Here is a 13,606-nt window from a genome sequence, read left to right on the forward strand (position 1 = left end):
TCGTCTAACCACGCGTTAAGAAGCCGGACACCATGCATTGCACAATCTTTCCACAGCATTACTTGTTACGATTAATACAGCATCATAGAGCACATGGCTGAGGAAGAGCGAATATGGCGCCAACGACACAACCATGAACTCGGTACACTAACGTATGGCACTTATGGAGCAGCAACGTATCAGCAACAAGAGCAATCATGGACATTCCTGAAGGAAGAACAAAACTCGCAGGATGATACTGGCCACCTCGATATTGCGACAGAGGAAATTGCCGCTATTCTCGAACTGAGTTCCAACCCGGAAACTGTGTTGCCTGCCCAAAACGGACTGCCAGAGTCGAATGCTGCCCATCACCGTCGTCTGCCGTTGCTTGCGGCCACGGCTGGATTAGCGGATGTTGCTACACGTTCGAGCTCTTCAAGCTATGCAACCCAAGCGTGGAGTCAGCGCATCGCCATCGGAAGTGCCGTCTGGCTTGGTGTAGACGGAGTCGACTCGGGAAACTTGAGTATTCATGTGGTAGCTTACACCACTGGCAACAATGACAAGCTTCGTGTTGCTTGTGTCGGACGAACAAATCTTGAGTCTACCACTACAAGTGGCAACGAATTCGTGGCCAGCGTACCGTCCTTTTCTGTACAAGACACAACTGATTGGCAGGGCATTGAACAGATTCAGCAGATACTATTCTCGTCAAAAAGAGCTGGGAGCCGCAGCGACACCTATCTGGCCGTTCGACTGCAGTCTCAAACTTGCCTCTTCGAGCCGCTCTTGCGTCGAGACACTGCAGTGAGCTCTGCATCGTCAAAAGGATCTCTCGACTTGAATCGGTTCCTCACTCTACCCGTGTCAGCAACTGGTGATCATACTCATGCCGACGTCGCCTTCGATCCCCACAATCACCGACGACTGGCTATTATAGACGTCGAAGGCAACTGGAGCATCTGGACTGTGCATGGCAAAAGAGTTCGTTCTGCTCGTGTACTACACCAGACACGTCTCCGAGCATCAGGTAAGATTTTCTCTTGGCGAAGCAGAAAGCGCCCTAATAATATCGACCTCTATTTTGATGGCTGGCATCGGATACTCTGGACGTCTAGTAACAGCACAATTACTGATCGCTTACTGGTTTGTAATCGACAGGATGTTAAGGTCTTCAACGAGTATGGAGATGAAGTTTGCTCAGTCAACGTACGGCTCAATCCACGTAAGGTTGCTTCATACATTCTGGGGATCACAGCTGGACACAAGTCCAACCTTGTTTTCATTCTTACAACATTTCAAGTGCTGTTGTTCGATATGAGTCGAAAAGATTGGAAAGGTTCCCATGGGCCAGCACTGCTCTGTGCATGGCAGCATGTCCACAATGCTTCAGACATGTCGCTCAATATGACATGCATGCATGGTGAGAATGAAACTTTACTTCTACTGTACTCAAGTTGCTGTCAAGCTGTCAAGCTACATCGTCTTCATTACACAATAACTGAGAAGCATATTACTGTTACCTCATCTAGCCCGTCGTTGGTTCAGCTACCTGACAAACTCCCGTCTAGTCGACTAACGACGGTCTTGCTAGTGAGGGCGGAAGTAGACGGTCATGGATTACAGGCTGCTGAACTTCCAACGATCGCACAGATGATCTTACAATACGAAGATCTATCGATAGTGTCAATCAATATGGTCGTTCAACCATTGGCAAGCTTGCCCGCCAGCGCTGACCAAAACTACCATCTTCGACTTCCACCCACTAGAGGTCTCCAACACAGGAGTGAGCGTTTTATCGACGAGATAGATGATGATGACAACGGTTTGACGGATTTTGTTGTTGCAGACGATGAGGTCGTGGGAGGTTATGCTTTGGATACTTTGCATGCTGAAAGCCCAGCCATTGTGGCGTCCGGAGGTCATAGACCGGTGGTGAAGGACATAAGTGCGACCTGTACCGAGCTCGTCGTCTCAAAAAGTGGTTTCAATGCAGGATCTAGACATAACGTTTCTACTGTGTTATCTCTCCTGCATGAGCGCCTCCACGATGGGCAATTTCTCGATGAAAGCTCTCAGGCGTTTCTGTTGTCTGAACTGACAGTCGATGGCATGAGGGTCGAAAACATTGACTCCGACTCTGCCGCACTCGAGAGAAGCACTCGTATGCTCGTGGACGGCCTAGGCGATAAACTTCAGATAGAAGTTTGTCGGGGAGATTTGGGTCTGTCACTGGTTGTTCAATACGAGAAGCTCTTCGACCATCTGGTCAAGAGTCTCCCGTCAATCGTTCCCGATCGTCCAAGAGTGCAAAGAGAGCGGCTTGTGCGTGAGATAGCGCTCGACCAACTGCTCGCCAGTCAGACTATCAGGAAGGTGGTGGAGAATTTATCGAAGGCTTTTCCAGAATCACAGCCAATACCGGCAATGGATAGCCTTGTCCTGAGTGATCCTATTCAGCAGGATGACTTGGTTCGGCGTTCAATCTCGGAAACTTCAGCGAGTCAACCTCAGCCTCAGTTACACAAACATGAAGACAAAGAACCAGGAAACGCTACAGCTTCTCCTCTGCTTGAAGTCATTAATCGTCTCGGCGTCTACACAGAGCTACAGAAAGCGCCACCACCGGTCGTTCTTGAGGACGATACGACCTCGTCCCAGATCATGTCATTGTTAGCTCACCTATCGAACGATGCCGAGGCCAATCCTGACAACTACGACTGGCAAGCAGTTGAGCTTGCGCTTGCAGTGGAAATGTCAGGAGGACCAACAGATCGAACAACGGCCAAAGATCGAGCGTCAGAGAGACTGGCTAGAGCACGAAGAAGAGCTGAGCGGACAGCATCCAATGTCAAAAATACAGATTCGACGAGCGTGTTACCCGAGTCTTCGCATGCACCCCCACCTGTTAGAAGCTCTGGACTGCTGCCTTCGGCGTCTGGTACAATTCGAACTAGGGCCAGAATATCCAACACTCAGCCCGCATTTGTTTTCAGCGATGGTGTTGAGCAGGCAGGAAGCTCGGGTCAGGCCAATCCGGACACGAGTGTATTCACGTCTACTCAACCCGTAAGCGGTGCGTTTGGAAGTCGCAGTGCAGTGAACGAAAAGGCAAAAGCAAGAAAGAAGAAACGAGTGGCTGGGTTCTAGTTCAGTTCGGAGATACGTATGTAGCTTATTACTCTTCTATCAAGGTGTTCCTCGCTTTCGAGAAGGTATAAAACGTCGAGTGTCCTATTTAGTATTGCCTATGTTACTGTAGAAATCAAGGACTATACAGCGTTGCGCATCAGAATTGTAGCGCAGCGAGGAAGACGTGCTCTGTGTATTCTTCGTAGCCATCAGTAACCAAGGTGCGACATCTACGATACCTGATCTCTCCATCACGAAAACAAACGACTTTCACCTCACTTTGTCCTTGACTATATCCACTGCCTGCCTTGGCTCTGCTGAAATATGTTGTCGATGGTGAGTGAGGTGAAAGTCGTTTGTTTTCGTGATGGAGAGATTAGATATGCTGAATGTCGTGCCTGCAGTATCTGAGGTCCGTCTTGAAATAGGCGTGGTTTAGGTTGTTAATGCCTAGAGCCAGTACCTGTAATTTCAGTTCCAGGCATGCCTAATATTGCTAGACTCTCTTTTCCGACACTAGACGGCGCAGTCCGCAGCCCCTCTATCATAGAAGTCAACTGTTGCATGATGATCGCATTGCAGTGTTGCGAACCGATACGACTCATAGCTATCGTCCTTGCATCGTAGTGGGTTTTCCCATCTCTCATGCTGGCGCCTTCAAGAGTACTGCTTCCCAGATGTGGAGCGGGCTTTTTCTTCCCAATGTAATCTTGCTGATGACTGTCCAGTAATTTGTCGCTTCGCACTCTCTCCTTTATGTACATCTTCTTTACTAAGTATGCTAAGATCAAATTCCACAATAGATACTCCTAAGGCTCAGCTCTTCCAGGAGCTCCATCCGTAACCACAACATCCTCCACATTATCCTTGTATATCCTAAACTGATAGAACACAATCCCATCTTCAACCATCGTGCCCAAACTCCCAATAAGCCAGGGCACGTTCTTTATTACATAGCCCTTTTCAAGGCTGTGACACAGGATACCTGCTCCGTATGTGCCGTTGCCTAACAGGCTGAGAATGAAGAATAGCAGACTAAGTCCTTCGCAGGATTGTTCGCGGTAGTTTTTCCAGATCTGAGGTAGTCGAGCTGTGAGGTACAAGACTGCGGAGATGTAGCCTAGTAGCTGTGCGCCTGGTGGATTGCTGTCGTCATCTGGGTCGGGCTGAGCATTCGGATCGGGTTGTGGTTGTGGTTTCCATGTGCCTGTTTTAAATGCGATCAGCCATCCTAGAGTGCCGATACCAGCGACAGCTAAAATCAATAGTGTATTTTTGATTACTCGAGAAGTTCTTGGTCTTCCTATCGTTGGGGTTGAGTCTGTCTCTTCAAAGATTTTCGCAAGCGGTTCTTGTTGAGCACTGCTGGCAGCTGCTGAGGACGATTTTCTTCTAGCTTTGATTTGGTCTTTCGCTGATGCGCCTGAGCTCGATCGTCTGCGGGCAATTTGTTCTCGGACGGTTTTTGGATTTGCTGAGCCAGGTATGGTGTATGCGCCATAGCTGTTTGCGCGGCTGTGTTTCCGACTTAGCAATGGTTCTGTCTCTGATGTCTCAAGCTCTTCCGAATCTTCAACATCAACTGTTGCAGTCGATTGCTCCTCGCGAAATCTCTCAGTACCGGTATCGGCCTGAACCACAGTATCCTTGACACTTGCCAAAAGACCTTGTCCTTCCCTTCTCTTGTTTCGAATGCCATAGTACAGGACTTGACTAACCAGCACCGCATCGGAAATGCAGAAGTACACTGCAATCGCAATTACTGTAGGCACTAGACCAGCCCATGCTGAGCCGAGCAGATTCGCAACATCACCGAGAAACCAGGTAAGCACGAAGGCAAGACTGATAGCCTCGGCAGACTGGTTACGGTAGTTCTCAATCACTTGAGGTACAAGGAGAAAGATCCAGCAGGCTAGAGAGACTGATCCTAGAATGCCGGAAAACGCTTCGGCGACTGTGAGGGGGATGTCGTCCTGGTCTGCGGACAGCATGGCGCCTGCCACTGAGATGATGCCGTGTAACATTGTCGCTGCTTCCGGTTGGAGGTCGAGGTGTGTCAATCGAGCACAAGGTCGTGTGCTCTGACTCTTTCAGCTGTCAATGACGTATCGCGATCTTTTCATCACATAGATCTTGTGTAAGGGTGAAGGGCAGAGAATAGCGCTCAGAAGAAGGATGAACTCATTTTGTTGGTCACAGATGGCTGGTTGGCAAGTAGAAATTTTATGTGCAATCGTTGAGCCGATAAGAGAATTTGTTCTTCAATTTGCTGAGCGCAAAAAAAGCTCATGTTTATTGCTCAAAAATCGAGGCTCGAGGTCGTGCAGCATCACTCCATAGAAGCAAATTTAGGCGATCCCAAACCCAGATCGGGCGGTAGGACGCTCTCAATCTTGCATAAACCCCACCACAGTGCATGCACTGAGAACGCTGGTGTTGAAATCCGAAAGCCTACATACATTGCTGGCTATCTACACGTGATTCTCGAGTGCTCCTTCCTCGAGCTGACATAGATTTAAAACTTCTATATACCGCTTTCATAGGCCCACTTTACCTCGTAGTCAAGGCTGGTAGTACCTTTTCATGCATCTCTCTGTACAAATCCAATATTCCCACCATGCCGAGCCAACGGTCCGCTAGTATCCTCAACAAGCCGAGACATGCCTCACTGATCTCATGAATATTGCTGAAGTCGATAGGTTGTACATCGACGTGCATACGGCCATTCGTGTCAAGAGTACGCGTAACTTGTAAACCTGATGCTTCCAGGTCGCGAGAAAAAGTGACCAAAGGGAGACGGCCATCGATCGCAAGAAGGACGTGGGCCATTAAAGTCAGAACAGCCTGATGAATATAATGTGCGCTAATGATGGTGACAGGATAGTCACCATCTTGTGTCCCTTCAGGAGCATGGAAGATCCGGTCGTAGAACATAATCGAACGAACTGCTGCATCGTACGACTCTCGAGGTATCACCAACTGCATGTCTCCGAACAACTGTTGCTGAATCGGTGTATCCGGCCCTTTGATTGCTGCTAAGGCTCGCAACAGAAGCGGCTGAAAAAGGAAGTTCATTGAGGTATTGAATGCCATTTCGCACTGTATTGTGCCCATGCCAGGAACGTGGTTTGGTGCATCAATTATCGGAGCGATCTCGCCTCTCCATGCATGAAAGTCTTCTAGACGATCTTCGTACCAAGAGCGAGGGAGCTCAGGTGCTATGGCAGGCATGTAGAGGATCCTAAATATCTCGCTGCGAAGGTAGATGAGGCGATAGTAATGGCTTATCAGGGCCCGTTGAATGAGGACGTTGTCTGCCGCCGATGTCGTGAATGCAGTCGGATATTCAGCCGTGATAATTTCCTCTGGTAGATCCGATGGCCGACCCATATGCTGACCAAAGGTACGCTCGAGGCTATACAGGCCCCAAAATATACTTCTTCGGCGCTGTGAAAACTTCTCTTCCTCGTACTCGTCGTTGGTCTCGCAGTGAATGTCGAGCTCGACAGAAAGACGACAGGCATAATCGAGAAGCTTCCAGACATCGCCGCGTCGAGGATAGAAGAATGTAAAGAGTACTAGGAGTAGAAGTGCCTGTAATGAATCTAGGGACACATCGGATGTGACCTCTTCCGCACACTGAATGGCTTCAAGATAGTAGGAGAAGGCTTCGCTGCCAAAACGGGAATCATGACGGGATCTGCTGGCTGACGCGATGGCGCAAATCATCGCTATCCGGAAGAACTCATGAGCTTCGACACCTTGTAAGTATCTGATAGCACCACTTTGGTGGTGGAGGTAGGTGTTAATCTCCTGAGAGACTTGAGCGTTGTCAGTGTATCCATTGATGACATTTGCTGAGTTCATGTATAGGGCTACTAGTGTTTCTACCTCGTCTCGTGAGGGGCATGTCCGCTCCTTTGGCTGAAGAGACTCGTATACCACCATATTGAGCTTGAAGTCGGGACCAGCGTAGTTTTCCGGATGTGTCATCTTGCCGAATCGAGCTTGAGCGGCGACCACGACTTCGACGGCTAATGAGTAAGCAGAACTGCTACCAAAGTATTGCCAACACGTTGGATTGGCATCTTCGAGGCTGAAGTGCTTATCGAAGGAGATGCCATTCTCATATTGCTGCCAGTCTCGGTTCTGCCTCTCGGTATTCACAGATACTGCTGATTCTGACCTCATATGTGATGAATAACCTCTGCTTAGGGCAGGTGTGATCGGCGTAGGATCACTCGGACCGCCATTGACAGCCGTTTGTACCGCCCTTAACCTGGCTAGTCTGGTGAGTAAAGAATGTACATAACTTCGAGGTAGTGTTTGCTGCAGGGCATGGTCGAAGAATGTGCACTCGGCTTTACCTTTTTGACACAATCTACACGCGGGCAGTTGAGTGTCACATTTTCTGCGTAAGCGACGACATCTTTGACAAGTTGGAAGCAGTCTGGTCAGATTTTCTTCTGCTGCGCCTGTGAGTGTTGTCAATAGATTTTCCATAATTCCAATGACCGGAGAGTCGGTCGAATCATTGGAACTCAGACACCACGGTCAACACCGCACAAGGACATGAGCGTTGAGACCACCACCTTTTACCCCTTGAAGAGCTGTCACCACCAAGAGCTCATTAACATCTCTGAAACCGCAATTCTTTGAATTATTAAGTGTCGAATAAGTAGAGATACGACGTCGTTATCAGCTCAACCAATGACTATAGTCAGAGGCGGGGAGAATCCGCGAAATGCGCTTTCGGAAGGTGCAAGCGATATCGACGAGCCACTTCCTGCTCGGCGCTCAACATCGTTATCGACGATGGGCACGAGCATGTTGATGCCTCCCGGCGACTATCGAAATAGTTTCAACGGGGAAAATGGTAACTGGTAATTATGTCTGAATGTCGAAGATCAGTCTTGTCCTGCGCGAGATGTCGACGTAGGAAAATCAAATGTGACCGCGCAATACCATGTTCCCAGTGCACAGCAGCCAAGGCAGAATGTACTGGGTTTAGTTCCAAAGATCAAGACGCATCTATACCACGGAGTATAGTACAGCATCTTGAATCTGAGATTGCGAAGATTGAAGGTGAATTGGCGCGAAATGGACATCTCGAAGAACTCAATGCATCGGATATACTTGCTGGTATGCCCACTCAGAATGGCATGCCTTTCACAGACCATGTCAATCCGATACCAGAACTCTCCACTCGGGAAGAGATCAGACAGGATTCGATGCTTGTTCCTGTAGCTCAGCATGCTTTGACAGATGAGCAGGACCCTGTGAGACAAGAAGTCATGAATTGTAAGGAACTACAAGCTCTAGTCTTCGCCATTCTAGCTCCTGGTCCGGGCATGACTGGCTTGGTTGCCCGAGTTCGTATGAGCTTGACACCATCTACGAGCGTCTTGGCTTCTGCGACGAGTCCAAAAGAGACAAAGAGGAAATCTTCGTTAAACATTCGATCGTCGAACCACGAAATCAGCTGTGTAATGCTCAAAAGTATTCCGATCAACATCATTAAAAGTCTTATGAAGAAGTATATGACCAGAGTGTACCCCATCTTCCCAGTGTTGCATGCACCTTCGGTCTGGCAGCAGCTAGAAAACGTTCTTAAAACATTACAGGCACTACCACCTGGACATCGAAGCATTCCACCATCGTTCGACTTTCTTGTCATATACTTGTGCTTGTCGGTCTCGGCGACACTTGGGAGTGCTAAAACAGGCCACGAACAGAAACACATGATTTTCTCTGGATCACTATTCGAGGAAGGCATTCAACATTTCTCGGAGAAAGCAAGGATACCATCAGATCTCGCAGGCATACAAGTCACTCTACTAGTACTGCAGTACGCTTCTATCAACCCTCGACAAGCAAACGTCTGGGTTCTTACAGGCACAGTCATGCGAGCCTCCCTTGAGCTAGGACTCCATCGAGAACCTCCAGACAAAACAGCCCTTGATCACCTTACTCTTGATCTACGTCGGCGAGTTTTCTGGTCAGCTTACTGCTTCGATAGATCAATATGTTCAGCACTTCAAAGACCCCTATCAATTCCTGACGACTCGATTGATGCACAGTTTCCCTCCACCTTTGACGACCGATTCATTCATCCCACTGGCATCGACACTAATGGCATCCAGACAAAAGGACCTATTATTCAATGGGTACAGTTCAGACAATTGCAATCCAGAATGACAGAAGTCCACTTCCAAAACAAACCACTCAACCACTCCCAAACATGGGATGATTGGCTAGACGAAATGGAACGACGACTCCGCCAATGGTACGACGACTACAACGACGGTCACGAGCTCACCGAATTCACCCTCATGCACGGCCTCACCAACCTCCACCGGCCCTCCCCTCGGATCCCCATGCCAGGCCCCCGCTCCCTAATGCTCGCCTTCGAAGCATCGTGCTCATCAGCAAAATCCCTCCGTGAACACATCCTGACGGGCTTCTACCGCCGCTCCTGGCTAATCGCCCACCACGTCCTCGAAAACAGCATGGTCGTCCTCTTCTGCCTCCGCTACGGCTTCGACACCATCAGCGCCAAATTCGATGCCCAGCAGATCTTCGAAATGACAAAAGTCTTCACATCCAACTTCCTCACCCTTGCCATGCAGGGCTGGGACGAAGTCAGCAACTACGCGGGGATCTACGAGCGTCTCCTTGGCCCACTGCTCGAATCAGTCTTCAGCAACAAACCTCCCAGCCTTTCGAGTTTCGGACCAGCTCAAGACGCAGAGCTGACGAGATTGCTCTACCCGGGCCCCGCACAACTCGATAAATTGAGATTCGGCACTCGTGGCAGCGATTTGTTCTTGAATAATGGTGCGATGAATGGGCTAGGTGATATGGGTTTACCGCCGTTCGATGTGGCGAGCTTGAACTGGGATGATTTTAGTGTCAGTGACAATGCTTCCTCGGGACATGGTCCTGGAAGTAATAATGCGGACTACCTGAATAGCTGGGATATTACACAGTCGTTAGATGCATTAGCTGAGCACGGCATATTCGGGATGTCGTAGCGATCTCTGATACAGTCAAAGAAGCAACTCGAACATATTCACACAGTGACTGTAAAATAGCACTCTTTTTTTTTCTCACCAAAATTAAAATATCTTAATTCACCGGATTAGTATAAGAGGAAAGGGGTATCTATACATACGATTCGCCGACAAAACAAACAAAAGAAACACGATAGCAATCAATAGCTGCGCACTTCGCCTCCCGCCCCCTAAACACCATGCTCACAGCACATCCCTTCTCTTTTTGATTTCTGATTTCCTTCCTTCTGTTCTAGTCCAAGAACATTATCGATTCAACATTGTGCCTCGCAGGACAACTAGGTACTTCCCGTGGCTGCAATGTGTGTGTTAGATGCTGCAAAGGCCTTTTTGAAAGATACAGTCTCCCATATACTCTTTCTTTTGTCGTTAGACTCTAGCAAGTCCTCTCGAGGGATGACTTTTCCTCTGGTGGGAGTAGGTATAGGCGCGGGCGCAGGCAAAGCCTCAAGCGGCACAACATCCGGATCATCAACAGCCACTGCCTACGCAACTGCCTTGATCGGTGTGAGTTTCGGTACTACGTCTGCATTAGTATCGTGTCTTGTGTAGGTACTTGATTATAACTTACTAGCCAAACCATATCCAGCCGTCTCTCCGTTCCGACTGCGGTTGTCGATTTCCACACGGATAGACACGTTCAATCCACCCTTCAACGTGCCCTGGCTACTTACGCCATCAGCGGCAACGTGGTTCGTGCCCGCATTGACCTCGCCCTCGTGAAGTGGATGACGCCCTTTTTTGCTATCGTGCGTTGGTCGTTGTTTGCCTTCCTCGCCGGTGTCTCCCATTTGGACGGGAACGGTATTGCCAGCGCTTGATTGGTGACTGTATCCGTTCATGTGAGGATTGGTTTCTGTCTGTGACCCATACTCAGGAATCTCAGTGATGCAGGCGTAGTTTCTCGAGGGCATGGTGGCTTTGTTGTTGGCTGCGCCCTTCATTTGTCCGCCTGGTTGTTCGTTGAACATGTCTAGCAACGTTTCGTCTGTATTTCCGTCTCGAAGGTGATGGATCTTGTTGCGTCTAGCGAGTAGATTTGCGACTGCTTTTGGTGGTGGCTTGTTGGTGATTGCGCTTGAGATGATGTTGGCCATATAGCGAGGGTCGTGCTCGGCTGGTGTGTCGTGAGCAGCGTTGGAGTAGAAGCGTCCTACGGCTGCGAGATGAACATCACCGCCAAGTATAGTCACACGAATTGAGTGTTGTTGGGAAAATCTTTGCAGTCGGAGCATCAGCTCTCTGCGCTCTGTCTTATGTTGACGTGCTGTGTAGTGATCGTCTAGATCGTCAAGAAGATCGATTTCGCCGTCGAATTGGTTGAAGAGGCCACCTGCAACGCCGAAACGCTTGTTGAGGAATCGGAGAGGTCCCATTATAGGGCTTGTGAAAATGTTCTCTAGCCATGCCAAACGTGGATAGGCTATTGGTACACCGAGCAGGAGGATGAGGTGACTGATGTCACCGTTTGCTTCGGCGATTTCTCGTTCGAGACGGCCGAATATGAGCTCATATGTCTCGGGGTAGTTGACCTGATGCCTCGTTCGCTCTGTTCGAGCATCAATACCGCAGAATGCGATTCTCTTGCCTAAGCGCATGTACAGACTGCGCGACCGTTCCTCCACATATGGGCCTGGGGTCTTTCCAACGATCCAGCTTGGGTCATCGGCTGTCCTTTTGTACACGTAGGTATTTTCTGTTTGTCTTGGGTCAGCACCGGCTGTTCCTTGACCAGTCGCGGACATGGTCTGAGGGGCATCGGTCGTAAAAGTCGATACGGGAGGAGCGGTATGATGCTGGAAAAGGCAGTAATATTTGAAGCTGACACCACCAATACCTCGGAAGACTGCGCACTTCATGAACTTATCTCTGTAGGAGCCGAATCCGTCAATGATGTCGTGGTCATCCCAGATATTGACTTGAGGTATGCTAGCATTTGCGGCTGCAAAGGGTTCCGTGCTATACCATCTTACGTAGTTCTCGTAGTAAAACTGATCACAATCTGACCGCAGCTTATTATCGAAGGGATATTGTCGACGCTTGTGAGGGTTGCTAATATCGGTCCATTGTCTCAGAGGTCCCTTGACTCGCACTCCGTCGTTGTAGATTTGATCACCACCTCCGATCATAACATGAAAAGGCCGCTGCTCGTGGGTTCGTAGGACATCGTTCCAGAGCGCAGGACCTGGCTAGGTTAGTACAATCATGAAGAGTAGGCATTGGGGTGCTGCTTACCGGACCAAAAGTCCTCATCTGTACCGACTGAGAAGCCGTTGCAGGAGTGAAACATGATGCGCATTGAATCTGCGGCTCCAGGAACGAAAAATGACCTTGTACACTCTTTCTGATTGACGTCCGACAGGAACCGAACGGAGGGGATGTGGTATGTCCATTGCGCTTGGGTTTCGCTGAGTGGGACTTCTAGGGAGAAGCGCCAGAATGCCTTGTCAGGATCTTCATAAAGCTTCAGACCTTCCACTGTGTTGCTCTCTCCTCGCGACTCAGCCGGACCGTAATGGAGATGCGGTGTAGTACCGATTGGCTTTGTGACCACCAGTACAGTACCATGCCATGTTGGCGTTCTGCCTGTGTAGTTCATATGCTGTAGATTGATCAATGGACCACATAACACCTGTATTTCGCTCTCGCCGACACCATTGGTCATTGGCTGTCGTTGTCGTGAAGGGGTTGACTGAGCATAGCCATCATACTGGTTGACTGGATCATTGTTAGCCCGTCGCGAGTTTCGCACATGATTGAACACGTACTAGCCATGTTTCCGGTAGAAAATGCAGGTCGAGAAGGTGAGTATACCCGTGTCAAAGAGACCTCGTCAATATGCTTCAGAGTAGCCGCGGAAGTGTCGCAAAGTGACGACAAGGTCGAGTCAGTAACCAGTGACAACAATGTATGGGAAGTGGACGACCAGCTCAAGCAACAACAAAGCAACAAGTCTAGGTGTGGCAAGCACTCTTCGCGAAAGAAGATCAGCAACGTCTATGAGAACATATCGAACGGATACCAGCCGATGTTCCTGCTTCGATGATGAGCATCAACACAGCGTACTCGTAGCTGAACGAGCGCAGGAGATTGGGGTCCATCCTACAATGCGCGCCGCGAATAGGCATGGAGGAAGCAAGAAACGTGCTAAGCTTCGCCAAGCCAAAAGTACACGCAACCATGCAATGGCTACCTCATATCATCGACAATCGAGCTGAAAGTATTCTCAATAAAGACGGCTTGAATGAAAGGTTTCAAAAGGCCAAGCCGGGTTTACTTGCTTTCAGAAGAACATGTTTGTTTCTGATTCGGTAGAAAGCTCCTCAGATGTGGCGAGTAGCCGATCAGATTCGATTAAGCTTGAGGTTTCCATGCGCTTGCATCTTCATTCGTTTCAGCCACATCACACGCTCCATTCA

General features: G+C 49.2%; 5 protein-coding genes across 5 annotated transcripts; 2 read left to right on the top strand and 3 right to left on the bottom strand.

Moving 5' to 3' along the window:
• Nucleotides 1-93: 93 nt before the first annotated feature.
• Nucleotides 94-3,132, top strand: LTR64_006484 (uncharacterized protein; the record flags this gene model as incomplete). Its single annotated transcript, XM_064900814.1, has 2 exons — nucleotides 94-1,012; nucleotides 1,577-3,132. The coding sequence occupies 2 exons, from the start codon at nucleotides 94-96 to the stop codon at nucleotides 3,130-3,132; spliced, it is 2,475 nt and encodes an 824-aa protein (XP_064751890.1).
• A 791-nt stretch (nucleotides 3,133-3,923) lies between these two features.
• On the bottom strand, nucleotides 3,924-5,138 carry LTR64_006485 (uncharacterized protein; the record flags this gene model as incomplete). Its single annotated transcript, XM_064900815.1, has 1 exon — nucleotides 3,924-5,138. The coding sequence occupies one exon, from the start codon at nucleotides 5,136-5,138 to the stop codon at nucleotides 3,924-3,926; it is 1,215 nt and encodes a 404-aa protein (XP_064751891.1).
• Nucleotides 5,139-5,664: 526 nt separating this feature from the next.
• LTR64_006486 (uncharacterized protein) lies at nucleotides 5,665-7,305 on the bottom strand (the record flags this gene model as incomplete). Its single annotated transcript, XM_064900816.1, has 1 exon — nucleotides 5,665-7,305. One exon carries the CDS (start codon nucleotides 7,303-7,305, stop codon nucleotides 5,665-5,667), a length of 1,641 nt encoding a protein of 546 aa, XP_064751892.1.
• Nucleotides 7,306-7,824: 519 nt separating this feature from the next.
• LTR64_006487 (uncharacterized protein) lies at nucleotides 7,825-10,148 on the top strand (the record flags this gene model as incomplete). The annotated part of the gene is made up of 2 exons (XM_064900817.1): nucleotides 7,825-7,990; nucleotides 8,164-10,148. 2 exons carry the CDS (start codon nucleotides 7,825-7,827, stop codon nucleotides 10,146-10,148), a joined length of 2,151 nt encoding a protein of 716 aa, XP_064751893.1.
• Nucleotides 10,149-10,747: 599 nt separating this feature from the next.
• On the bottom strand, nucleotides 10,748-12,962 carry LTR64_006488 (uncharacterized protein; the record flags this gene model as incomplete). Its single annotated transcript, XM_064900818.1, has 3 exons — nucleotides 10,748-12,372; nucleotides 12,423-12,905; nucleotides 12,956-12,962. 3 exons carry the CDS (start codon nucleotides 12,960-12,962, stop codon nucleotides 10,748-10,750), a joined length of 2,115 nt encoding a protein of 704 aa, XP_064751894.1.
• Between the last annotated feature and the right edge of the window lie 644 nt (nucleotides 12,963-13,606).

This window comes from Lithohypha guttulata (assembly GCF_036872675.1).
Source record: "Lithohypha guttulata strain CCFEE 5908 chromosome Unknown scaffold_5, whole genome shotgun sequence".
Taxonomy (NCBI): domain Eukaryota; kingdom Fungi; phylum Ascomycota; class Eurotiomycetes; order Chaetothyriales; family Trichomeriaceae; genus Lithohypha; species Lithohypha guttulata.